The sequence below is a fragment of the Gavia stellata genome, chromosome 5, assembly GCF_030936135.1.
Source record: "Gavia stellata isolate bGavSte3 chromosome 5, bGavSte3.hap2, whole genome shotgun sequence".
Lineage (NCBI taxonomy): Eukaryota > Metazoa > Chordata > Aves > Gaviiformes > Gaviidae > Gavia > Gavia stellata.
In genome coordinates this window covers 51949917-51977886 of record NC_082598.1, presented here as the reverse complement: position 1 = coordinate 51977886, position 27970 = coordinate 51949917, and the positions used below count along the sequence as shown (strand labels likewise).

The 27970-nt window shown below is 37.6% G+C and overlaps 1 protein-coding gene across 1 annotated transcript in view; it reads right to left on the bottom strand.

Annotated features, from left to right (window-relative positions):
• Window positions 1-204: 204 nt before the first annotated feature.
• The window catches only part of CCSER1 (coiled-coil serine rich protein 1), a 641220-nt gene continuing 613454 nt past the window's right edge, over window positions 205-27970 (bottom strand). Inside the window, exon 9 of the mRNA XM_059818129.1 lies at window positions 205-690. Within this exon, the coding sequence (XP_059674112.1) occupies window positions 205-690 (486 nt within the window). The remainder of the gene's footprint in view (window positions 691-27970) is intronic.

The window sequence follows — 27970 nt, the reverse complement described above, 5'->3', positions numbered from 1 at the left end:
TCAATCTAGTTATTCAACAGTCTAGTTCATCCTTTTGCCACAGTCCCAGATGGGAAAGTATGGAACCTACAGACAATGTAATTTTTTTACTTTATTTTTTTCAGGTGAAAGTAGCAGCAGATGAAAATTGACAACTGAACTCTAGGTGAGCTTATGTTCCTCTTCAATCAACTCTCCTTCCACAGCAAGAATACAAGCACCTTGTTACCCATCTTGTTGACCCAAAGTCTGTAGCTCTGCTGTGTGTAAATTGTGGTGGAGGAAAACATTTTTTCTGCTGTACATGTGTAAAGAGATGGGTCCCCTCGGAGGCTGTCCAAGTCTCCCTGTGAAAGTGGTATGCTGCCGAGGTACAGCAGTTTGGTCTTTTGGAGCTCCTGAGAACATTGGGTAGCTGTCTGCCTTGGATGCTGGCTTTGCTGTACTTGGTGCCGTGGTGGCCAAACCATTCTGGGTGACCTCTGAAGCGAGGGTTTCATACGTGCCTCTAGTATGTTTGATGACTTCCACGATCTCCTTCTCTTTTAGGAGGTTGCTCAGACACAAATTAGACAGCTGACAGCTCTTGCTTTCATAGGCCAATGCTTGGTTGCCTGATGAGTATCTAAAAGGGTCCTCGATGGGAGTATGTGCTGACTTTCTGTCCCTTGTGCTGAGATTTTGGCTCACCATTCTGCTTGGATATGTAGCCTAGGGAAACAAAACAAAAAAAGTATTAGTAATAGAGGTAATAGGGTAATAGGAAAATGGAGTAGAGTATATAAAACAATCCTCACTACAGATGTACAGCACATGGGGCTGGAAGATTAAAACGAAAGACAAATATCAAATGCTGCTAAAACGCTCAAAGCATTGCTATCATAAAATAGCAAGTATTGTTCATTCATATTTAACAGAACTAATATTGAAAAATGCTTATTATAGGTAATGATTTGGGCATTTTCTTTAAAAAAATAGTTTAAGCCAAAAGAGGAGATTTTTTTTCCAGAACATAATAAATGGATAAAAAGGTTCCATGAGTTGTAAACAGATTTTCAAAAGCATTTCACATGATGAAATAATAAGAATTTTGACTGCATAGAGTTCAACTCTTAATACTCTCAAATAACTTACAAAATGTAAATATCATTTTTTGTGAATATCTTCATGCCTCAGTTAAGCTCAGAACATGCTCAATTTTCATTGTCCCTTGAATATAGGTGTTTTGTTGTATACTTACAGTTAAATACATGCCAAAATGCTCTGCCAGAGCAGAGCAATAATTTTATTTCAGCTGACTCAAAAAAATAAAATGTAAGAAGGATTCCAGCATGTTAGCAACTTTTGATGCTGCGTGAGCATGCATGCATTTGTATTTGTTTAAATAAGGGGAATTTATCTGTACATGGCAAGCCAGATCACTGCAGATTTCCAGTGTGCACTTAGTGTGATGCTCCATTTTGTCCTCCACAGAACACTTGGCTGGGGGGGGGATATGATGGGCTCTGGGACCTTCCCTCACACATTTAAAAAATATACTCTCAGTGTATAAAGTAAAATAAGGTCTTGAGGAGAAAATGCTAATACAGTCAAAGCAGGATTCCACCTGTTCCACTGTTGACTGTACTAGGTAGCTTCTACAGGTGATGCCCAAGAACTGGGATCACAGGGACATGTGCTTGTGGCTGAGGAATGGCACTAGCCAAGCTGTGAACATTCAGAAGTCTGGTCCCTAGAGGAACTTGAGCTTTGAGCCTATATGGCTTTGTAAGAAAGCTTAACCTCTTCATATTTTGTTACAAAACATGTATGACACCGATTTGCCAAATAGGAATTAAATACCTGAAAGCTGTATGTGAGTTTCAAAAGCTGACTTAAACTCCACTGTCCTTTGTCATCTAATATTGTGTGTGCAAAAAAAAAAAAAAGGGGGTGGGTAGGTGTGTTTCATTAACTTCTCCAGATACATATCCATACGACGTTACAAGGAAATCTTTAACTTACAGTGCAACTAGTGCACCTCTGATTTTTTTTTTTTTCTTTTTCTAACTAGTCAGGTTATGGTAACTAAGCTACAGTTATGTGAGGAAGGATTCTAATAATAGCATCAATTATACTTTATTTTTAAAGTTACTTTGGAATACACATTTGTCCTTGGTTTATCCCTATGACGCTTTCCCAGTTACTGGTCAAAGCACCTAGTTCTGACATTCATTTGCAACAAAAGTCCAATTTTATTCCATATAGGTTTTCTGCAACAGAACTCTGAAAGGAAATAGCAGCAGCTTCTTGACATTTACATTGCTATACGGGCTCTGACATTGCAGTACAAAGCTGAGAAAATCTAAAATACTCCCAAGCCTTACAACAATACTTTGCTAAAAATATTTCAGGATGTTTCCATGATTCCATAGTAAACTTGTATATATTGTTTCAGGACAATCTGTATCACTTCACATGCATTTCTATTTTAAGCAACACAGAAGAATTATACAGTCAATATTCACAGCTTACATCCTTTTTTTAGTGCAGACAGGCTAATGGTCATGCTTCTATGCAGATTCATACGCAGGTTTGGACAGAAGTATTGCAGTGCATTTTAGGCATCAGAGATGGTATTTTCAAAAATTATTAGTACTGGCGTAGCATTTTTTCCCACTTAATTCAGTGCTGATTGCACCCAGACTCACAAATGGGAGTAGAACACTTCTGGAGAACATCACTTAAGTTTATCACTTTAAGCACACAGATGTTGAGATGAAATCCAGTTTAATTCTTAGGGAATCATTCTTGGGGAGACCCGTCTGTAAGTTCAATTATTTTTTGGTTTTATTTATTTCTATGCCAGTAAATAAAATCTTCCTACTGGGACAAGAGAGACAAATTCAATGCCCTGCTGAAAAATCCCTGACTTAGTGTAAGCACTGCACAGCAACAACTAAAACGTCAGTGTGTTATCAACATTATTCTCATCCTAAATCCAAACCACAGCACTATACCAGCCACTAGGAAGAAGAAAATTAACTCTATCCCAGCTGAAACCAGGACAATGGTATACACTGCTCAGTAAAAAGTCTAGGAATTAAGAACCATTTCTCTTCTTAGAGCTGCTATTGAAGTGTCAGCAAAAGCATATAATTTATCTGTTTAATAGGCAGCTACCCTTGTTCTCGTCTTCATTCAGAGAGATTACTGTCATAAGCAGCATGACATGTGAATAATCAGAGTTTAAGCATGTTGCTGCAGACGTTTGTACCCTTATATACAGAGGCCAACTCCAGTGAGAAGCATGACCATTGCTGTAGGTCTTGGATATAAGTTGTCTTATAGTCTTTAGAATGGCTTAGCAGTTACTTTTGTCTCTTGAAATAGAGTAAAAAATTAGAACTTGTAGGGAAAAAAATCTATGAAACTAGTTATACCAACAAGGGAGGTTTTAAAGTAAATACAGAAGAATCAACTGGTTTTGAAAATAAGGAGTGCAGAAGCCTGTTCAAAGCAAGGCATATTGATGAAACTGGGTACCAGTAAAAAGTACAAGGCATGATTACATGATTTTTTTATATTGCTATTTTAACTTGATCTTGATGAAATGCTCTGTTTTGGATACCTGGCACTGTGGTGTTTCTTTCCTCTTTGTTATCAAGGTTATATTTTACATTAAATATTTTCATTTTAGAAAATACATGCTAGGTTTGTAGGTCTCCAAAATATTTGATTCTGGTAGTTGACCAATGCGGGGAGACAGCATGTGTGTACATATCATAGAATCACTAAGCTTGGAAAAGACCTGTAAGATCATCAAGTCCAACCATCAACCCACGACCACCATGCCCACTAAACCACGTCCCGCAATGCCACGTCCACATGTTCCTTGAACACCTCCAGTGATGGTGACTCCACCACCTCCCTAGGCAGCCTGTTCCAGTGCTTCACCACTCTCTCAGTAAAGAAAGATCCCTCTGCAGAGCCTTCCTACCCTCGAGCAGATCAACACTCCTGCCCAACTTGGTGTTGTCTGCAAACTTACTGAGGGTGCACTTGATCCCCTCATCCAGATCATCAATAAATATATTAAACAAGACCGGCCCCAAAACTGAGCCCTGGGGGACTCCCCTTGTGACTGGCCACCAACTGGATTTGACTCCATTCACCACAACTCTCTGGGCTCGGCCATCCAGCCAGTTTTTTACCCAGAGAAGAATACACCTGTCTAAGCCACGAGCTGCCAGCTTCTCCAGGAGAGTACTGTGTATCAATAAATACTTCATAATATATATGTGATGAGGGAAGGTCTTACTCAGTTTTGTGAAGTTGTAAGTTGCTGAAATTCCTCTCCTACTGAATAATTAAACAAATACCAGGTGGTGACAAATTCAGAGCTAATTTACCTAAATTTTGAAACATCAATAGACATTTAGAATATGCCATCAGTATTCTAAGACAGTGGTTTGACCCTATCTCCAGCAATAAGACACAGGTGGTTAACAAGGAAAGACAGACTCATTCTATCAGATGCATAGTTAGTCATGGAATGAACAGATATTTTAATAATAACATTGCCAAAAAGCAGTAGTGACATTGTTATCTATGACAAATTACTGAAGAACAGTTTCTAATCAGGAAAAGAGAGAACAGTGGTCAGACGCGAGTCAAAAACAAGAAATCTTCTCCACCCCCCCAGATGACATTGTTCTTCCCAAAAAATGTCAATAAAAAGTCCAATGCTACTTTGAATTTCATGTAAGTTATTCTTGGCTATAATTCAAACATTTTTATAAAAATCATGACATACAGGTTTGAAAAGAATTGTACATTGTTATTCACTTGCTGAATTCAAGTAGTTGAGCTTGAAAGAATCTAGTCCAAGTGAGTTTTTTGCTGGCCCATTTTACAGTTATTTAGACTCCTCGTGCTCCGGTCAGAATAAGAAAAATATCCCAAAATGAAATCCAGAAAAGTAAAAACCACACATGCAGCACCAACAAGAAAAATACTTTGGAAAAAATTCAACTTTTTTTTTTAACCTATTTCTTCTTATCTTCCTGTAAATGCTTCATGCAAAATTTTCCGTGGTGGACTTTTAGGTACCAACTGCATTCTATGAGCGTTAAGAGATGAGCGAGCAAAGCCACAATCCCAATGCATCTGTTTACCAATTTGAAGGCTGAGTCCTTGTCCAAAGCTGAAGGTGGCTTCATGCCAGTCATGTTCCAGCCTAACCTAGAGCAGCTGCAGGGCTGCTGTAAACTGCTGCTTGGCAGTGCTCCAAGGAGCTGACTGCCAGCTGGTGACTGCTGAAGCAAAAAATCCATTCATCTCTTTCCCTTTTATTTTTCAGTAGCTCAGCTAGAACCAACAACTTCTCTGCCCCAGAAATCCCCAAATGCCACCCTACAGTCTGCCTGACTGTGGACCCAGGAAATGGGCTACAATTAGGATGCAAATATGGCTCTGAAATTTCTTTCAAAAGTAGCCCATTTTAAATACGAGAGAAAAAAAAAGCGCCTCCTCTGCCATTTCAAGTTTAAGAAAACATCTGGATTTGAATTTCCTGATCAGATTAAACACAAAAAGTGCATGTTTTCTTGCTTGAGTCTACTTCTCAAAAAAAAAAAAAAGGGGGGGGGGGATTTCTATTAAAGTTTGATTGGCTGTAAAATTTTGATAGGTTTGTATCATGATCACCGGTGTTTTAAGGTACATGGACATGAGAAAGATCTAAATATTCTAGGTTTGATTATTCCACACTGGTGCTAAATACATTAAGATTGAACCAAAACTGGGAACTTAATACTCTTAAAATATTTTTTTTATAAAGTTTTTGAGGGTTCCTCTTTGTGACTGTCATTCTGGCAACTTTTTCTTATATTAAGAAAAAAACCCTAAAACACCTCAATGACCCACTTTAAAGCAATGAAAACTGACTACTCTTATAGAAAGCTCCAGAATGGGACATGTTATTGAAACAACACTGCAGCCATTCATCACTTTCCATTTTCAAACCCAATGAGTGAAATATGACAAGAGTTAACAACAAGACAATACTGCTGCAGGACATTCAAATATGGATATTGGTGCTGACTGCCTTCTGCTAAAGTACTGATATAAGATGACAGAAAAAGACATGAACTACAAAAACACCCAAAAAAAAGGTGCAGATTTTTGAGATGCCTGTGCCCAGGGGCATCTCGGAGTCTTAGATGCCTATAATGTAATTCTTCCAAGTAGAGCAACTTTCTTAAATACATCATTCTGACAGCAGGCATAGAGAATAGAACCAAACAAAATACTCTCTTAACCAGTGTACCCAGTGCATCCTGACAACCAACGAACAACACTGCATTTGAAGAACAAGGTTTTACTACCCCAAAGGATTTTTGCTTTCAGAGGTGTTAACAGAATTGCACTCTAGAGAGAGTAATTATTCTGACAGAAACCTGAAGATTTTCCGGATTCCCTCAAGTTTTCTACCGCTTAATTATTTTGTGTTTGCGCGTACATGAGGAATGTAAAATGTGTTCTCCAATATAATATTAACTATATAGCCCAGCAGAGCCCACTTGGCCCTTGTCAGGTCTCAGCTGGACTGCAGCACCTTCTGCAGAACTGCCTCCATTTGCAGCCTAGCCCAGAATTCATAAAATATAAAGCAACATAAAGAAGTCCAGAAACAAAACAAAGTGCTAAAGCGCTGTATTTCTTCAAAGGATGGAAAAGATTAATCCCTGCATCATGCTTTTGAATTTATATCCCTTCAGAGGCCTTTCATAGTTCTGACAGTTTATATAAGTGCAGATCTAATTTACCAAAACACAGGTTAACTCAGTACTTCGGTATGCCACATCTGTCACTATGTCAGCTCTTTAATTTCTACACCTCCTCATTTTTGTGCTTACCAGCTTCCAGCCTAGAGATTATCCAATACAAAATGTAATTTAGCTGCAGCAGGTAATTGTTCTTCATTCAAGTCTCTTAAAAAGCACCCACTCTTATTGATTTCAGTAGTACCTGGACTATGAGAGTAGCTTTTACAACCCAGCTCTGCACCTATTGATCATGCGATGCTGCCTTCTGGCAACATGTGACACATGAAAGAAATAAAGCCCAGTGTGTCAAAATAAGGCATGGGCTAGTATCAACATGTTATGGGCAAGAACCAGCTGCTGATCATTTTGCAAGCTCTGCTGTCATCCGTTACAAAATGAATGCAGTCAACATAAATTAGAAACATTTCACTGTCTGCCTTTCAAACATCTTTATGTACTTACTGAAAGCAAATTTTGTGACAGGCTAAAATGCATCCCTCTTCCCCATAATGCCCTTTTAACCAACAGGTTGGTTGAATACAAGTGAACTATAGTAGTCAACTAATGTCATAAAAGGATTTTCTGGTAGTGATGATACAGTGTGATAAGTAACCCACAGAGAGCTGAAATAAGATAGTCGTCTTCTCAGCATAGAATTATCCTTGCAAATTGTCATTTATGTAAGTAATAATGCACAATTAAGGCAACAAGGTGTAAAAAGATGTAACGCTGTTTTATAAAGTAGAAAGAAGTGAAGAATTTCCCATTAATCTCCAGTAACTTACAGTAAATCACTACTCTGCATTCTCAACACTGCATTTCTAGGGTTAACCAGAATATTTTTCTTACTAGTACAGCTAATAGAAAATTTTACATTTTACATCTGTTTACCATGCCTTGCAAGTTAAACATTTGGAACTTTGGAGCTGTTCACCAGCGTTAGCCATATTCTTCCAAAATGCTAAAAAAATTCATTTAGATGATACTGAATACCCCTTGTCATACCCTATGGCCTAAAATTCTAAATAACTATAAAAATACAAACGAAAATGAAAAGCTACTAAATAGTGTGGATCTTTCCATGATATGAGTACAGAACAGTAGGACATACTATGTGAGATAACAAATCTTATTTTACACAGTACATATCTAAGACTTCCCCAAGATCAGGAAGTCAGTCCAGAAAAGGTAATTTTTACCAGACGGACTTTTCTTATTTTAGACTTGGGGACAAAATGGTAAGAAAGATTCAATGGACTTTTACCCCCATTTAAAAAACTTTGCTAAATCCCTAATCTTGGAAACATCTCGTGTTTAGCAAAGACTAGCTCTCCTACCTCCAGCAATTCTCGTAACACCTCTGTCTCTCTTGGTGCCTTTGGCATCTTTTTTTACTGACCTCCTATCCCCTCAGCTTCTTAGGGTAGCCACAGCTATTGCAGCCAATGATAAGGAAAATACCTTCGTTAAGCTCTTGTTATACACAGGCTCCACCTTTGGTTACAGGCAGCAGAGTCTAGAATAAGGTGCCCAATTCACACTTGCTCACGGACCTTCTAGGCTCCGTTCAAGGGGACTGGATAGGCCCCATGTTCACCTAGCACTTTGGATCTCTCTATCTCTGTGCAACCCAAGAATTAAGGGCCACTTGTGCCATGCTTTTACCTACAGTCATATAGAAAGTCATAGGTGTCTACACTTGAGGTCTTCTTCTGCATAACTGATGCAAAATGAACCGATGGCAAATGGATCCATGGGAACACGAGGGTCCCTTCAAAAGACCACAGCTTATGCAGTGTGAGCAGTGAAGTGTGGGACAAAGGTCCTGAGGAAACACTAAGGGAGCTTGATCTGGAATTACAAGCAGGAAAACTGCACAAGTACTAAACAGCCCTTCTGAAAGAGTGTGCTACTGAGCGGACATTTATTGCTATGCTGACACAGGTGTTCTGGCTTTGCAAACCAAACTAGTATTTCTGTACAGCATTTGATGTGCCATGTAGACATAATCAGTTGTTCAAAGATCTCCGCCTTGTGACTTACCTATTTTTTTGATGACCAGCTACCTGAAAGCTGTGAAGTCCATTTCTAGCCTCAGGTCTGACATGTGGTCACAAAAGCCTGATTATCATATCTGTAGATAATTTGAATTAAAACTGACTTGTAGGTGGCAATTACCTTTGTCAACTAACTTCTACTATATACATATTTAGGTTTTACCAAGTTTCTATTTATACAGTTAGTTATTTTCCTACTCTGATATCACCTAACATGATTTCCTATAGTACCAGAAATTCCCTATGTAAAATGAAGTTCATATGACTACGTATTCACTGAGGTAAGATACCAGGATCCAGTTGTCTTAGAAGCAGTAGTCTCAAAAAGAGTTAAATATACAATGTTCAATTGTCTATATACTATATAGCTCTGTATCTGAGACATACTTTTAGGAAAATAAAGAAAAAATATACTGTACACATTAATTGCTTATAAATTTTCATTTAAAAAGTGGAGGAATGCATCAGACATTATGCTTACAGATGTATTCCTGTTATGTTTAGGATAAGAATCTTAAATACTTTGGCATATGAGGCTTTTGCTTTATCAGCTGGACATACAGGAACTCAAATCTCTATTGTGTCTCTGTATATTTTTATTATCCTACTTTCTGTGAAGAAAATAATCATATATACTTATCTTTAAGTTCAGGGCTTTCTTGTCCCACTTCCAATTAGTGAATGTCACAAATCAGATTTCTAATGAATGTGTGCCTTCTGAAAAAGGCACTGCTTGCTCTTTCATAAAAAACCACACAAAACCCCAAATGAATTGTACCTAGCCAACACTCCCCTTTTTACATTACATTCTTTAACAACAATAAAAACCCCTTCCATTAAACTGAGTTTCATAAATTAGCATCCTTACTTTTGAAAGCAATAGGGGCTGAACTTATAAGAACAGTGGGGGAAACTGCATACATTGGCAAATGATATTCAGCTACTGTGATCTTAATCAGTGACACTATCCCTCAGCTCAATATACAGTCTGCAAAGCAGAAATCAAAGGACTAACAAAAAGGGCAGATTTTATCCTGATGACAAGAAAAGAAATTCTAATTGCCCTTTAACTGACTTGACTTTTTATTTTTATGACCAGATTACTGAGACCAAGACATCCCTGAAGAGAAAAAGAAAATATTATTTTTAATTTTTTATATCTATATATATGAGAATACTTGTTTTAAGAATGAAATATCACAGAGTAGCCAGTTTTTTTTATCCTAAAGTAAATTTCCGCAATTAGACCTTTTTTGTGGATAGACAAAGACATTATAACATACCTACAATCAATCCCTAGCCTTAACTGGTCAGGTTCAGTGTGTTCAACAACATGCAGAAATAGTTTAGACTCCTACGACAGGATGAAGCATTACTATTCCAGAAAGATACTGACTCCCTGCCTGTAGGATTCAGTCAGAAAAAAAAAAAAACTGTATGAACTTCACACCATAGGACGATGCTCAGTGAATCAGATTTCATTCATAATCAAAAAATTTATCTTAAAATATTTTCTTGAAAGATCTTACTGTCTATGATGGCTATAAATCTATGCTGAATGAATCATTCCATGTCTAGGTTTTTTTTAGGTATTGACAATTTTAGAAATAGGGAAAGGACAAATAGGATTCTCTTGGAGCAGAGAATAATCCAGCACAAGGAATTAAAACTCAGAGACCACAGCTAAAAATAACTCTATTTTTAAAAATTTTTTTCTTTTAAATCAACTGACCCAAGAATGTATTGACTTCGTCAGTACGGAATTGGTGAATACAAATTCTATTCTCTGATCTCCATCTGTCAAGATCAAATATATTTACAGAAAGAAATTCTTGTCAGGGAGAGGAAGGGTCTCACAGCCAAGAGGTATAAGTACTTGTAGAGGAAATGTGACCCCCATAAGGAATCCGTACAACTGATTTACATGAAAGAGATATTGCGCTAACAAAACAGTTAGTGTTCGTAGTTGAATGACATCATTTCCCTCATGTTAAAAAAAAAATCCAGAAACCCATCTCCTATAATTTCAAAATTGTGTATGGTTGGTGGTGATAGAAAATTTCCCTTACTGTGTAATTTCAAACAAACCAAATTTCATGTAGGTAAGATAGCCCATCAGATAACTACATAAATTAACCTCTTCCTGCCTACGCCAGCGGCTTACACAAAATAAGAAAAATATTTCATAGCATCTTCACTGTACCTCTACAAGGGTCCATTCAGTTCAGCTCTCTTTAAAACAGCTAGCGTAGCATGGTGTTCATTACAAGATATACTACTTAGTGTTTGGGAAAGTCAACTCTAACAAAGTAAAACTATTTCATATATTTCATGTATTTTAAGGCTAGCAAAAAACATTATCATCAACTTGTCTGACCTTCTCTGCAGTAGAAGCCACAGATTTCTCTTGGTGAAATCATGCAATCCAAAAAAAGAGGTAGAATTAAAGCATAACTTAAAAGGCTTAAAGTAATGGAGAATGTATTTTATTTCTTCATAATCCACTAAAATATTTTTACAACAATGCAATCCAGGTCCTTTCTGGAAATGTTGCTATATTCTGGTAACAAATCGTAAATTAGTATTTGAACAAAAGAAAGTAAGCAATATCTGCTGAAAACACTGCTGCTAAAATACACTAGGAGATAAAGTGTCTCTAAAGAGCAGAAGGGACTAGTCTCCAAGACATTTAGGAATAGCCAGTTCTTGGAGAAAGTGCTGGTTGGGTTAGGAGTTATCCCCGTCTGGAGAAAGTTTTGTCATATAAGGAGTTATATGTATGATTTGAAGGTCCTATTCTCTTTTGTAAATGATTATACAGGATGCATGACCATGAGGAGCCCACTACAGCCTGAAAAATGACAAAGAACCCAACACTTCACGAAAACCTTGTAGTACCAAGTACTTGGAAAAATAACCTTCTTTTCCACCTTACTTCCCTGGAAACATGCAAACAATTAATGCAGTTATTTCAAAATATTCAGTATATCTGCTCCTTATTTCCTTAAGCAAAACTATATTACACAAACTTAGCAAGGGAAAACGAATAAAAGGAAACAACATAAATAAGCACTTGCTGAAATTTCTTATTTTGCCTTTCTTTCTAGGAAAACCAACATGAAAAATTTTGGCAAAAACGCTGAAGTACCTTATTGGTTTCTGCTTCTCTATTCATTTGCCTAGCATAAGGAAGGTTAGCAGGATTATATTTCGCATCCTACCTCCATCTTTCTGTCATAATGCACGTAGGGAGGCATTTACCTACTGTCTGTTGCAGCATACCCTTTCTCTGTAAATGTAAAAGTTTGCATTTTCTTTTCTTCACAGCCCATACTGTGGGTCTCTCACTTGAAAAAAGTAAGAAAAGATGATTTGCTCACTTGGGTTTATAGGCTTTTCAGCTGTAAATTAATGTAGTATTGCTGACTTTCCAGTTGTTGCATAACAGCTGCTAAAATGGTTGAGAGTTTTAGGTTTCTTGTGAAATAAACATCAGCTCAACTCTTAACCTCTGCTGTTTGCCATCTTATTTCATTAAGCACCATTTTAATGGAACTCCTAAATTTTGAAAGGTTTAAGTGAAATCATGGTCCCACTGAATTCAGTAGCAAAACTTCCACTGGCTTTATTGCGCTGTCTTGAGTAGGAAATAACTTAAGCATGTGCCTGAAGGCTATTTACTACTATATAAATTACAGACCAGTGTGGTTTTGTCTTGTCTGAGCACCACATGCTGTTGTGATGGCAGCCTTTTATCCCTCCCCCCTGCCAAATTAAGGATATTCATTACTTTAAATAACTCATAACCAAAGTAATTTGTTCAAATACACTGTTTTGCCAAAAGAAGGCTTTTTAATACATTTTAAGAAAAAAAAAAGAAATATTTCTTCTAATTAGCAGTCTTGAAAGATTAATTTCTGTTTGGTTTGAGCTATATATCAAAGACACATTTTAGAAATACAAGGTATTCCCCAGGGATCAATACTGGGTCCAGTCCTGTTTAGCATCTTCATTAATGATCTGGATGATGGGGCAGAGTGCATCCTCAGCAAGTCCGCAGATCACCACAAAACTGGAGCGGGTGGCTAATACGCCAGAGGGTCATGCTGCCATCCAGAGGGATGTCGACAGACTGGAGAAATAGGCCAACAGGAACCTCATGAAGTTCAACAAGGGGAAGTGCAAAGCCCTGCACCTGAGGAAGAACAACCTTATGCACCAGTACATGCTGGGGGCCAACTGATTGGAAAGCAGCTTGGCAGAAAAGGACCTGGGGGTCCTGGTGGACACCAGGTTGAACATGAGCCAGCAATGTGCCCTTGCTGCAAAAAAGGCAAATGGTATCCTTGGCTGCATTAGACAAAGTATTGCCAGAAGGATGAGGGAGGTGATCCTTCTTGCCCTTTATTCAGTGCTGATAAGGCCACACCTGGAGTACTGGGTCCAGTTCTGGCCTCCTAAGTACAGGTGAGAAATGGACATACTGGATAGAGTTCAATGAAGAGCCACAAGGACGATTAAGGGACTGGAGCATCTCTCCTGTAAAGAAAGGCTGAGAGAGCTGGGACTGTTCAGCTTGGAAAAGAGAAGGCTCAGGGAGATCTCATCGATGTGTATAAATACCAGAAGGGAGGGTGCAAAGAGGACGGAGCCAGTCTCTTTTCAGTGGTGCCCAGTGACAGGATCAGAGGCAATGGGCACAAACTGAAACACAGGAGGTTCCCTCTGAATATCAGGAAACACTTTTTCACTGTAAGGGTGACCAAGCACTGGCACAGGTTGCCCAGGGTGGTTTTGGAGTCTCCATCCTTGGAAAAAGCCGTCAAAAGCTGCCTGGACATGGTCCTGGGCAACTGGCTCTAGGTGGCCCTGGCTTGAGCAGAGGGTTTGGACAAGATGATGCCAACCTCAACCACTCTGTGATTCTGTGAAGGTACTTGCTAGTCTGAGATTAAGAGCACAGGTGAGAAGCAAAAGTCTGAACAGGATGGAGTTTAGGAAGTTACATACACGTAAAGCCTGCAACTCACTTTCTACTTTACCTTTTTATTCACACCCTATCAGCAGGGCTGAAGCTCTCAAGTCTGTTGACCCAGTGCATTGGCCGTAAATAACACCAGAAGAGCTTACAGCTAAATCTGGCAAGGAACACAAATTTTTCCGGGAGGTGAGTCCTTTGACCAGCTTAAGCACTGACTTGCAGCCATGCTGCTCCAGCGACAAATAGCTCTAAAGCCACTCTCAAGAAGAGAGGTCTCTGACCTGACCATCAGATTTTCTGCTGTAAGCTCAAATTCTCACGAAGATGAACTCCTCCATTTTGTAGCGTTATTAGGGTTGCAAATGTTCTTAGTGTTTTCCCCCATCAGCCAAAACAGCACTGTTTTAAAACTGTGATTTATCTATAAAGGATCCATTTAACATAATCCACAGACAATGAACCTGCCTATTAGTTGAGAGGCCCCAACACTTAAACTGGCTAAAAATTTAGCCAACGTAGCTAAAAAGGCACCATGCTTAAAACTCACAAAAGCCCTAGAAGCAGGATAACAAAACTTTGCACAGAGACAACAAAGCTGTCTAAGGCAACGTACCAGTCACTCCAATTCACTGTACACTGAAAGATAAAAGATGGGCAACGTTTGAAATTCATGAAGGAGGACAATGTGCGCACACACTTGCACACACCCTGGGGACTGATAAAAGATAGCCTCACGTTTGACTGACATCCACCAACTCATAAAAGCTTATAAAGCGCACACAAACAACTCCCCAGAATATCCCAACAGCACACCCACAGTAGACTATGTAGGCTATGCTTACAACGCATCCTAGGCGATCATTATTTAGGAGGATATATCTTACAAGCTGCTCATCTCACTTCTGGATTTCTGCCTCTCAGCCGTTGGCAAATCTCTCCCCTCACTTTCATAAACCTTGCAGGAAACAGGGAATACCATTATAATTCAGGTCATGTATCCATTCTGCGGCCTCCAGGCATCCAGCTAGTGTATGTCATCTACCTTTCAGTCTCTCAAACACAATCTCTGTTGTGATCTGGAAGATGCTTAGGCACTAGTTTGGCAGTTCTTTGCTCTGGGCCCAAAGTAAAAGCCTTCCTCAGCTGTGGAAACAGAGATTAAGCAGGGTGTCCTGGAGTAAAAACAAGTATACTGATGCTGTTCATGCTCATACTGCTAGGTGTGCTGAAAAAGCACCCGTGTCTCATTAGGAATATCAAGCAGAAATTTTTAAAACTCCAATTCACAAACATTTCCACATCAACCAGGAGTAAAAATGATGAATCAAGTGTTTCTTGGGCACTGGAGCACAAGTGAGCGTATTCATCCTAACATATATCTAATTTACTGCTGCCAGGATAGTCCCAAGATTACATTTCTCTGCAACTGGCTGAGCAATTACATGCAGAGCCACTAGTAACCTCAGGAAGACTGAGGACACCCACCAACTGCTACCTGCCACATGCAATAAGCAGCACAAAGCCACCCCATCACAGTAGTCTCAACAGTTCACCTCCCCAGGCCAAACAGGTTAACAGCTAGCTGACTTGTGGCTTTTCACGTAGGAATAATTACACACTCCTCAGCAAACAAACTCTCATGCTGATATGCTGCCTGCATAGTGCAGGGAAGGAAATCAAATGCAGAAGCTCTACACCAAGCCTGATTACCCCAAAACTGCAACAGACCCCTGTTTTTTTTTTTACCCAATCAGTTGTTTCTTAGTACGCAGTCTGTTGCTGCTTTGAGAAAAGGCTCAAGCAGCATCTCTGTTTCATCTTTCTCTTCCTTGTTCTTCTCTTCTTCCACTTGCTCATTTTGCTGGAGGTGCAGCTACAAGCAAGAGGACTTACGGCAGTTGCTTCTATGCCAAAAATCAATTTGTCGAACAGTCACAGTGACAATATGTCGAATAATACCAACAGAAAGTGTTGAATATGCCCGAGTGCCAGGCTGCAGTGCAGAGAAGTGCTCCTGCCCTGAGCTCCAAAGAATATGAATGCTGGTGCCGGAAGAGAAGATTATTGAAGCGGGAGTCATACCCTTTCTGCAAGCTTGACCTGTGATGTAGCACTCTGCAATTCCCTTTCCGTGAAGTATCCTGCTTTGGAAAGTGGGAAACACATGGCTGCTTGAAATTCTTTCATGAGATGCAGTGATATATGAAGTAAATTGTGCTGAAAAAAAAAGCCCTGACTGACTCCTTTGCAAACTGGTTTTGAATTGAAATGGCGATCTTAACTTTTCAGACTGCTTCCCTTTAAATGCAGAAAAGCATGTGTGAGAAATAAACAGAAAGTGGCTGCTATATGAAAAGAAAAGCCCTCTCCTTTTAGTACCTGAAGATGAATGCTGAAAGTATACATGAATACCAAGCTTTACATGGGAACAAAAATAAGTCACATGCCCATGCAAAAGTGAAACTGCTTTTAAGCAGAAGAAATGTAGGTTCTCCTTTCTCTTCAGAAGTTATTTAATTGAAAAATAGTCCACATTTAACACCTTTCATTTCAAGATAGAGCACCATTGCTTTGAAAACTTAATAGTGGATTTAACAAAATTTATGCTATAAGTTCAACACACACGTTACTGGAATCTGTAACCAGAATGTCTCATTATAAGTTCTCATTAATATTAAACCACATTCTCCTGAAAGCTCTGATAAGGGCATCCAATATTTTCTTTTTTTTTTTACTTGATAACAGTCACTCAGCTTTGTTTTAATAGGATCTAAATCTCACAATATCACCTTAAAATAAGATCAAGTAAATTTGTATGTCCACATAAAGGAAAATAAAAATAAAAATTATACCTACAGTACAAACATAGAAACTTTTCTCTTTCTATGTTTAGTATATATTTACACTGAAAAAATACTAATGGTTGTTATTTAAGATCCTATTTAATGAAAATATTTCTACCTTCTTCCATGGAGCTTTCAATATTAAATAGTTTTCAAACAACATTGCCTGTAATAAATCTCACAAATGCAGAGACGGAAAGAACTTGTATAGTTATCAAAAAGCAGAAAGCAAAAAAGAAAAAAAAAAACAGTGAAAAAAATAATTAATCCCTCACCCACAAGAAGTATAAGAACAGGTCAGGTCAGACTAAATACATGTGTATGTGTGCACATATTTGGGTTTATGTCTATGGCATCATCAAAATATAGATGTCCCAATATGAAACCTATAGATTGCACAGGTAATATTCCCCTAATGTTGCTAGAAATTCTGACATGATGTACTGCATTAATTTGACCATTTTTGATTTATATAGTCAGTGTAGACACAAAGTAAAAAGCACACTAAATCTAACTAGCCCACAACGCCATAAACAATACCTATTATATTTTATTCCATTCTCTTGGGAGAAAAAATATATGGTAATTTCCTAAGCTAGTTTCACTTCATTCTTAACATTTATGGCTATTACCAGTAGAAAGCAACAACAGCTTGACTTTTTAGCATGCAAAATGCTAGATAAGGAAAAGACATATAAAAGAAAAATATGTGCTGCTCTCCATTTGTACTGTGTCAGCAAAGCTTTTAACTAGGTATTCTTAGTAGAGTTTGCTAATTATAGGTGATTTCCAGCTCTTACAAATGACCAGGGAAAGACAAGGAAATGAGGTATACGAATAAGATTATTTATAGGGGTGTGGCATTAGAAAACTAATGTCCCTATCTTGCCAATGTTTTGCATGTGAATTATAGCAAATGCACAGTATTCCAAAGCCTATTTCAGAAATGCCCCATATTTAACAGCTGTGTCTCTATTCAGACTGTATATTGCTATGTTTAACTGTGGTCGTTAGTGTTTCCTTCTCAAACACGAGGCAACAGGATGTCTACATTGTACGGAATCACCTCAAGTTCACACTAAAAAGCAGGGTATAACATCCACAGAGTATTATTTAAAATTCTACCCTGGGGGCTTGGGGTTCTTTGCAGAATATTTCTCTTGGGAACCACATTTTTGAAAATTATGCCAAGTAAAATGGCCACTACTACTGTAGCCAATATGGGGCACAACCCCATGTGTGCAACACTTATCCCACTACGTTAAGTTTTGTACCTTTGTCATCTTTATTGTTTAACTTTGAGTAAATGTTTCCTGCTGCTTCAGGGGGGGTGGCCTCACTCCCAGACATCCCTGCCTGCTAATTCCCTTATACCAGTGTCAGGGTTTGAGTGGCTACGCAGTGAATTAGATAAGAAAGCTGGTGTGGCTGAAAACGATGCCTTTCATATCTCTCTAAATGTGGAAAGTTATTTTTCAACCAGAACACTTCACTGATCAAGCTCACTGTGTAGTTGTACAAATGCTTTTTATTCACACAAGGAAAGCAGCCAGAACAATCAGCCAAAGAGGAAGAGGGAGACCAGGATGTCTTTTTTTTTTATGAGAGAGCAGCAATGTGGCAAGTGAAAGTGGCTTGTGCAAAAAAGTTTGGTGGGGATCCATCTCCTCCTCTGCCTGAACTTTGCTGCCAGATGCATAGTACTCCTGCTTCTATTGCACTGTGATGCTAGCAAATGCACCATTGGCACTTGGCCCTGAAGGGAAGCAAGACTCCTGTAGACACAGGGGATTATAAAGCTCTGGTGAGAATGGATCCCACCCACCTCCAGTGCCAGAGCTGTCCCTGTGCATAACTATAACCTTCATACTCCTAGTGCAATGCCACTGCCACCTCTACCCAGCCTGCCTGGCTACTGGATTTGCCATGTTAATCTCTGAGACTTTTGTTCCTAGTTCTGGTTTGTCAAGGTGTGGAAGCAGCTGCAAGTACTGGCTAAACTTTCTCTTTTACATGACATCAGTGGGAGTTATCAACTTTGGAATTTCACGAGGTCACCATCTAACTATTAATTTTGCTGTTAAAGAACTTCTTATTTACTGCTTCACTATGAAAAAGCCATAAATATCCAGCTATCATAGGTCCTATTTAGGCCATTAAATGAAAGTCATCACCATGGTAAATTTTCTTGTCTTCAAGTAAATAATGACAAAAAACCCATCAAACCCTAAAATACATAAACAGCCCTTCATTATTCTTTCTAGCATGTAAATTATTAATAAACATATTGCATCTCAACACACTAACTGGTCAATTGACTTCCACTCTGAGATCAGATTTGTTCAAAGACAGACATAGGATATTCTGTACAGTGATTTTTTTAAAAATTACCTGCAAAGTGTAATGTTCTTATATTTTTCAGGTTTTAAAAAGAAAATGTAAAGATAAAATTTATTACTAAATTTGAGAGATAAAATGATTCAGTAAATGCTGCTATGAAAACCTACTGGTCATAGGAGGATGTAAAACATTCTTACCCATATTATGAAAGTGTCACTTGCAAGGATGGTATCAGGAATAAAGCACTAGAGTGTCTCATCTTTTGGCAGTTCAGCTTTCATAATTTTTTTCCTTTGAATTTTCCCTCATTTTAACTTTTCCCCTCATACAACCACTACCCCCGTCATATGTTCATTTTACAAATATTAATACAATTATGACAATCAAGGGAGAAAAGGAAGAATTATCAGCTTATAGGCATACGACAGACATAGGATTGATGACTTCCTAATTTTCCACAAGGATCTTTCAACCCCAGGACTGACTCAGGATTTCTGGATTCCAATCTATAAGAACATGGTTCTCAGCCCCTCGCCCCCTGTAAAAGATACCTGCTTTTACACAGAGCCAATAAAAGGTTCATCATTTGTTATTACAAAAAAGATAATGAAATTATTAATGCACTCTCGTACCGCAACACCTGAATTCCATCTATTCTGGTTTGGCAGGCATTCTCTTACTTTTAAAATGTGACAGAGTCTTTATCAGATTATTATTTATCACCTTTAATGTTATTTTCAGACATGTTATTCAACATAGGACATCAGTATCGCTTCTATATCCTGTTACATATATTGAAAAACGCTTTTCCAAAAATTTTACAACTTTGAATTACTTCAATATTTCTATCTTGAGAGTGAAGATACTAGGTTTTTTGCTTATCCACATTGTTCATAATCAAGTGATGTAATGACCCAGACAAAGCCTTTTTCATAATTAAACTTTTCTTTTCTTTACAGGTTTCTGGGAGGAGATCTTCAATTTAGACAAATGATTGCAGATGGTGATATAAAGCTGTACAGAAGATAAATGGTAGCTATGGCTTTCAGGTGAAACTCTCTATTTTATACAGAGCCCTTGTAAGGTCTCCATAACATTTTATCCCTGAAAATAGAACTTAGCTAGGATTTAAGTCTTTTGTATACCCTTGTGCTAGCTGCTTACAAAGAGCAGTTGCTCAGTGGATCTATTTCTGTAGTCAAGCATATACCTACATGACTTACTGAAGGTTTGGGGCTTTAAGGAATACACTTAAAAGGCTTTTTTGGTTGGGTTGTTTTTGGGGTTTTTTTTCCTCCTTCTGATATCTTTTAAGTAATGGGAAATACGAGAGCTGCCAGCTCCCAGAAGTATCAAGTGAGAATTTATTGCCTCTGGCTTTATAGATAGCATATCAGATAATTTAGAAGGAAGAAATTCTTCTTCTTCTTCTTCTTCATTATATATAGTGAAATGTATATGTTCAGATTTTAGAGGCAAATATTTTTATCAGACTATATTTTAAGGCAGAGCATTAAGTACACAATCATAGTTGTTGAGCTTTTAAGTGAGGATGCAAAGCGGAAATCCTCATTCACCTCCCACATTCTCTGTTATGATGGAAGCTCAGACACTGCAATGGAGAAGTTGCCACAATACAAGAATCCTTTGCTCCTCATTTTTATTTCAAATCTCTGAACTCTGCACAAAAGGCAGCAGAATGGTTTCCTGAGGCTGTTAAGAACAATTGTATAAGGTATATGTATTCCATACATATATCCTTACATCCATTGCACATATTGTTTTCAAAACAATCCTCTAGGCTTATTTTAGTGCCACATGTTTAAGCTATGATTTTTCCAATAACCTTGTTCAAGACCTAAGTTAAAGCTCTCTGAAGTCAGTGTATACCTCCATCAGTGGTCTGAGCAGATTTGTTAAAAATATATTTAATCCTACTTCAAATTTCTGGTCGCCTTTGTCTTCCCCTTTTTTTCCTCTTTCTTTTTTTTTTTTCTTTTTTGTCCCCTCTTTCTTTTAATGATTCATATAAATTCATAGCTAGTTTTACTGGCTCCTCATTCATTCAGGATTGCTTTCTTGTCTGAAATGGGTAACTTCCGCCCTTCCTCCCCAGCATTGCTATCACATATATTAACTTTAAAAAATATGTAGAAAGAATCTGATTTATATTTCCAAGTGCAGGTATATAAAATTCTTAAGCTGCTTCTTAGGCTCCAGTTTAGCCCTTAAATGATATCACTCAGTAGTTTTTTACCAAGGAATTTACAAATTGACCCACTAACTTTAGAGAGCTCTGAATTAGGCCTTTAGTAATTGAGATTTATTTCTGAATTTTTTAGTGTATAGGGAGTTCCAGAGCACATTAGGTCCCTGCTGGAAAGAAGGCTCCTTAATACTATATTAGTATATCAGACATTTCAAAAGAGAAGCTTATATTGCTACTCTGCTCCTACAGTGGTATATCCAAAGTAAGACTGAGTGCTTACCTGTAAATAACCAAAATATCATTCCTCCTTTCAAATTAAGCTCCAGTATTCTTGCAAAAATATACCACTATCATGCAGCAGGACAGCAGGCTGGATTTCAATGGAAATAATATCCCCACTAAAATTCATTACATAAAAGTAGAAAAACCTCAAAAAGATTTCTCTAATGATTGAGGTTTGAGCTTTGTTAAAGTTTTGTACCAATCCTTAAAAAAATATATGGAGGAATTTTGCAATTTCAGTAAGTCTGTGTAACTCCATTTGACCCTTTTTGAAAGGCAGATCATGGTATTTAGTCTTTTGAAAAGTCCCAATAAAATATAATGATGTTGTATTTAAATTCAGTTTGGAGACTAAGTCCTACGGAGCCTTTAAATAAACAGGGTTTTTCGTGTTATTATTTCCTGTTGTTGTTTTAATAAAAATTAAAAAAGGAAGCTAAATAATTTGTAAGAGAAAGCCATTTTATTTTTCTTAACTTTATTCATGAAGCTGCTTGTTCACATTCAAGCTAATTCAGTCCTCATTGAAACAAACGGGAAAAACTTAATTTGATTTCACTGGGCTTCGGGTCAGGACCCCAATGGGTTGCTGTAATTCTGTGATCTTTGTTTCTTCCTTCTCCTTCATCACAGAATGCAATGGAACAGGAAAAGATTGTGTACAATGTAGTGCACAACCATCTGTTGCACTCTCAGTATAAATTTGGGATCGTCATTTCATTGAAAATTGTCACAGTTCTCTAATTTTACAGCACATGGCAGTCAGTTTACCATGTTTTATATGGAAAAAATAGTTTCATAAAAAGTCGTGAAATTTTTAGGATGCAATGCAGGGGGTTTTGGTGTATCATTATTTCTTTAAAATTAGACATCTCTAGATATTTCAGATCTTAAAACTCTTGTTTGTGCTACCAAGGTAGGGATACCTACCCGTCTTGGAGGTTCTGTTAAAGCTAGAAAGAACTGCGCATCCTAGGTCTGCAACTATTCAATGTCTGAATAATGACAATCCCAGCCACTGAGATTCTTTGGCACTCACATTCCAGGGGATGGGGAGTTGTTTAGATCGCTATGGTTTATGACCAGCTCCCTGTGGTCAACACTCTCTCTTACAGCCAAGAATCAAAATCCATCCTTTTCCCTCTTGAAGAAGTGAAATTGATTAGCATTAAAATCGACAACTAGTTTAAAGCAAGAAATTTGGCTCTTTGAAACTGCTCAGACTACAAAATGCTGGAAACAGTAACAAAACATTGGGGAAAAGGAAAAACGCAGACTAAGAACTCAAATGTGGTAGCATTCCCATGACAAACTGCAAAACCATATGATATGTATTTTTTGAAGTATATTAAAAATGTCATCAAACTGTTTTATGAAATACTAATTTAGTTAGCATTATACTGTACATCGCATTATAGATAATACTTTAAGCTTAATTTCTGAAACAGCTATAGAATATTTTCAGCCCATTTCTTTCTCAGCAAGTGCACAGTGTCTCATTCTGTTGATAATACTGTTGTACAGCAGCGTAGTCAACAGTCCTCAAAAGAAAACAATGTGGATTTTAAAGACGGTTTGTATAAAATTTTACTGTATTTTAAACAGTAATGCTGCAAACGTATCATCTTGTGGGAGTCAAAATTAAATCTGGATCCAAATGGTTCAAAACTAAGAGCTTTGAGCCCATATATCACTCCTAATATTCATGATGAAAAGCAACATTCAAATTTCCAGTTTAACGTTACGGTTCAAATTTGCCAGGGGAAAGATTGAAACGCAACCTCTGAATTTTCAAGGGGACACCAAGACAGATTATAACTTACAGCAACTTATTTTGCTGTTTTCTTAATGTTGTTCATTCAAGCAGTAATGAGAAACATATTTTAATTCTTATGACTAATCAATATTCTGTAACGCTCTCGTTCAGAGAACCTCGCAAGAAGAAACAGGAGTCCCAGTTAGCTTACGCTGTGTAATAAAATGGTCAATTTAAGCAATGCATGGTATTTTCAGTCTTCAGTCTCATAAGAATGCATTACTAACAAAGCATTAGTAAAGATTACATTACATTGCAGTCCGCAATTAAATTAGGGAACATTCATCTTTGAATCAGCAATCCCCAGGTTTCATGCTTTTCACCAGCTGACAAATTTTATCCTAGCTAAGAAGGCTACGCCACTGTGAAGTCTAAAGGGGCTTGTGGCACCCCTGCATGGAGGGCTTTACCTACCTACACTATTTCACGGGAGGAAGCAAAGGAGAAGGCAATGAAGCTTAAATGGAGTCTGTTTTGCATAATCTTTCTGCGTGCCGGTATTGAGTGCAGGTGTCCAGGTTTCAGTGGTGGTGGGGGCTGAGGGGCAGCCTCTGTGAGGAGGGGCCGGGGCCGCCCCGGGCCGGACACAGCCGGTTCCAGCCGGCTCCAACCGACCCACCGCAGGGCACAGCTGAGCCCCTCACAGCCAAGATGGCGGCACCTCGGGGAAAGCGTGTTTAAGAAAGGGCAGAAAATGCTGGGCAGAGAGAATATGAGGGAAAAAACCCTATAGTATACGATACAAACTTCAATATCCTCCTTGGAGGAAGGAAAGAAGGGGAAGAAAAGAAGGGAGGAAGGAAAGAAAGAGGGAGGCACATAAAGGGAAAATTTATTAAGTATTAATAATTCAACAGAACTTTTTTCCATCTCTACGTCTGTTCGTAAAGTCATCAATGAATTCGCTTTACATAGCTTTGCTGTTTACATGATGTACAAAAATATGCTGAAAGCTGATCTTCACTGAGTATGTTGATCACTTGCAACGAATAACGAGATGCATTTTTTGATGTGTCTAGAAATTCTATTTCTATTGCTTGAACACAGTAATAACATTCAGAGAAGGAACTGACTCACAGTATACTCTTCAAAATTAAAAACGTCAGCAGACTATTAGCACGAATTAATTCCTTTAGAGGTATTTTCAAACTATATTTCACTGAAATATATTACAGATTTATTACCAGAGCCATTCAGTACAACCTGTAGTGTATTTTCAGCACCCCAACCAACAAACTAATGTCTTTTAGGATTGACAGTAGCATTTCAAACCTCACCATTTCCTTGCTTTATCAGTGTGAATAATAAAAGAACAAATAAGCTTCTCATAAGCCTCCCATTCCTGACCTGGTGGGTTTTTTCCTCATAGAAGAAGAAAGTCTTGCAGCAATGTAAGTACTGTGCACAGGCCTTTGTTTGCCAGATTTGTTGCCTTGAAAACGTATTTTTTATTCTTAATCTGAAAAGCACTTTCAGTGTTCAGTGGATACGAAAATGATTCATAATGGAGAGCAAAACACTCTTGGGATAGGAAGTGCTTCAGGGAAGAGATGTAATATACATACAAAAAGTAAATAAATTCCCTCTCACTACCCTCTCATGTGAATTTCTGTAAATATCTACATGTTCTGTCGATACTAATGTTCAGAACATGTATCAAGCATGTGACACAGAAAAGAATGAACCCAAGTAAAGTGTATTAAAAAGTCTCTTTTTTAGCCTAGACCAAGGAAAATCAAGGAATTACTTTCTCATTAACAGAGAAAGTAATTCTCATGTTGCTCTGGTAGCTTCTCATTCCAATGAGTGGTTTTCTGATCCTCTACAAAAAATAACCTTGCTAAACAGACTCCAGTTATAGATTCTTTTAAATTCTATTTCTAAGACAAAGAAATAACAGGAGCAGCACTGCAAATTATCTTTGCAGGTTCTAATATTCTCATGATAAGTCCCATCGCAACACCTAATATATTTCCCATCACAACATCTAATCATATAATGCTCATGCAAAATAAAGCTAAAATTGATGCAAATATAGAACAATTAATTCACATCAGTTTGCCACATTTGATTTAAACAAACAGTTTTTATATGATTCTATGGGGCTTCATAATCACTTAAATAGCACATAGTCAAGAAGTTTTATTGAATAATGACAGGACTAGACAGATTCTTAAGGCAAGCTTTTGCTAAATTAATTCAGTATAGCAGGACCATATGCAAAAACAGATTACTTCTGATGGTTGAGGGTCTGATACACTAGGTAGTGGTGTGACATAACGTGGCACTGAAAATCACACGCATGAATCTCAGGGCTTTCTCAAAGCTTCTAACTCCGTGGTTACTATTAGGAAAGCATCCAAGAATTCACAAAAACTGTTATAACGTTATACATATTCTATACATATATGTACATATGTACTGCACACTGAAAATAAGTACATAACCAAATTTGTTTCTTTATCCCTCCACCTCCAGTTCCTTCTTATTCTACAGAGCTCTTAATGTCTTCTAATGAAAAACACATACATACAGTTGACAAGGTGATATAAAATTCCTTATTTGTTTATTGCCTACCCACAATAGAATGGACGTCCGAGTATTATGGATCTGTCACTTTGGTGTTTCATGTCTTGCACATACATGTCAGGCTACAAAACTCCAGGACTACAGAAATGTAATTTCAAATTCCACCAGTACGAATCTGAGCAATTCCCACAATATAAGAATTGAGCATAACAAATGCTTTACCTTATCCTTGTAATGTTATTTGCTGAAAACAGGGGCCCTGCTTTTTTATGGTATATGTCCCCTATTTTAAATGGCCTTATACCTAGGAATGAAGTTAGCCTGCCAAATTTTAATGAAGGCTATACCATAGAGTAATAAATAAAGGTATAAGGACTCTAAAGGTTATATGTATGAATTGAGTATGCTGAACTGTTGTCATAAGCAGACATTTTCTCTTATTCTTACAATGTTAATTTGTTGGCAGCATCATAGACATTAGATTATTTTATTAGAGCTAAAAACACTGATAAAATTAATGTATTCTACTTTTAGAGACTATTTGGATTTTAGAACAATTTTGAAATTTCTCACATTCCTGTTGTAAGACTGATGTTAGTTAACCTGTGCTGTACCAGCAAACTAAAGCATGTGAAATTTCAGTCTGTTGATTTAATGGACTGTAGGTAACACATTTTCTTATTAGTGTTGTTGATATCATGGGGTTTTTTACACATGTTTTTTCCTCCAAGTCAATCATTCAACAGAAAAGTTATTTTAAGTTTGATACCTACAAACCTATTTTGTACTCTTCCTCATTCCTCCCTTTACTCTGATAATAATTTGAATGATACCTATACTTCTGTAAAGATCCTTCTTTAAAATCCCATAGCCTATGCTCACATTTTCTATATTCTTCCTGTTGGATATTAGCTAATTTAAAATCAGGAAAGAAAAAATAATCCTTTTGGCCATCACCTCTGTGGCTTTATACATCGTAAGACCTCCATAAATCTTCAGAATTGGGTTCTGTCTTATATTGCCACACGCAGTAGTGTGCAATGAGTAGATAGCTAATCACTGTGTTAAAGGAAACAAATCCGGTCCCTGAAAGCTCACCTTTAGGGACTACATGTGCATTGCAGTATCTGATTTGCATGTGCCTCTTAGCTATATAGTTGTAGGCAAGATGGGCAAGTTAATACAGGTAGACAAGTGACTCTGATTTTGAAAACCTGACTTAACACACAGGAAATACTTTGATGTCCACTGAAGACATGTCACTCTGAAATTTTTTTTCTCACGGTAGCTCTGCCAGAAGCCAAAACAAGAGTATAAAACATCACACCGAAGAGCTGCAGTTTATTTGGAATGTAATGAAGGCTCCAATCTTTCAGCCCTGACTAAAGCTACACTTGCATTTCTTTCAGTGAGTCATGATAACATAACAGGATCAGATAAAAATAAAATTGCTTCTGATTAGAGAGACAAAAAAAGGTGCTCATTACAACAAGTCCCATATATGGGTTGTCAATATTGAGACACGTTCTAAAAACACAAGCAACTCTTGAAGTGATAAGGAGAGTTGTTTCAGTGTTTCATTTCTACAATAGATTAGACAGTTCATAAAGATCTTTGACATAAATTAAGAAAATCAAACTGCAGTTTTGTAGAGCTGAATAAGAGAAGACAAAGAATAATATCAAGGTAATGAAACAGTAACACGCAACAGTTTCTGGGGGAAGAGTTTGTCTAGTTCCTGACTTTTTTAAAGATATATTTCTCTGAATTCTTTTGACTTTTTGAATATACAGCTTTGACAATAGCAATCTCCTTACAGAAGTGAGATCCGTCATTTTTGCTGAAAGACTTCTGCTTAGCAAAACTGAATTTTCACCTTCAAGGGCACTGTGAAATATTGCCATAGAGACCACCTATTTTTAGAAAGAACTATCAAACATGCATCTAGAGCTCTGCACTTGCTTTTTCTTGATGTGCATAATGTGAAGAATAACATTTTGGAAGCCAGAAAGTAAGTATTGTTGATATTGAACATTGAGAGAAAAACAACAAAAAATTCAAAGCGGGAATGGGGGAGGGCATAAAAAGTGGGAAAGAGTAGAATGGAAGAGAGATACTCATTTCA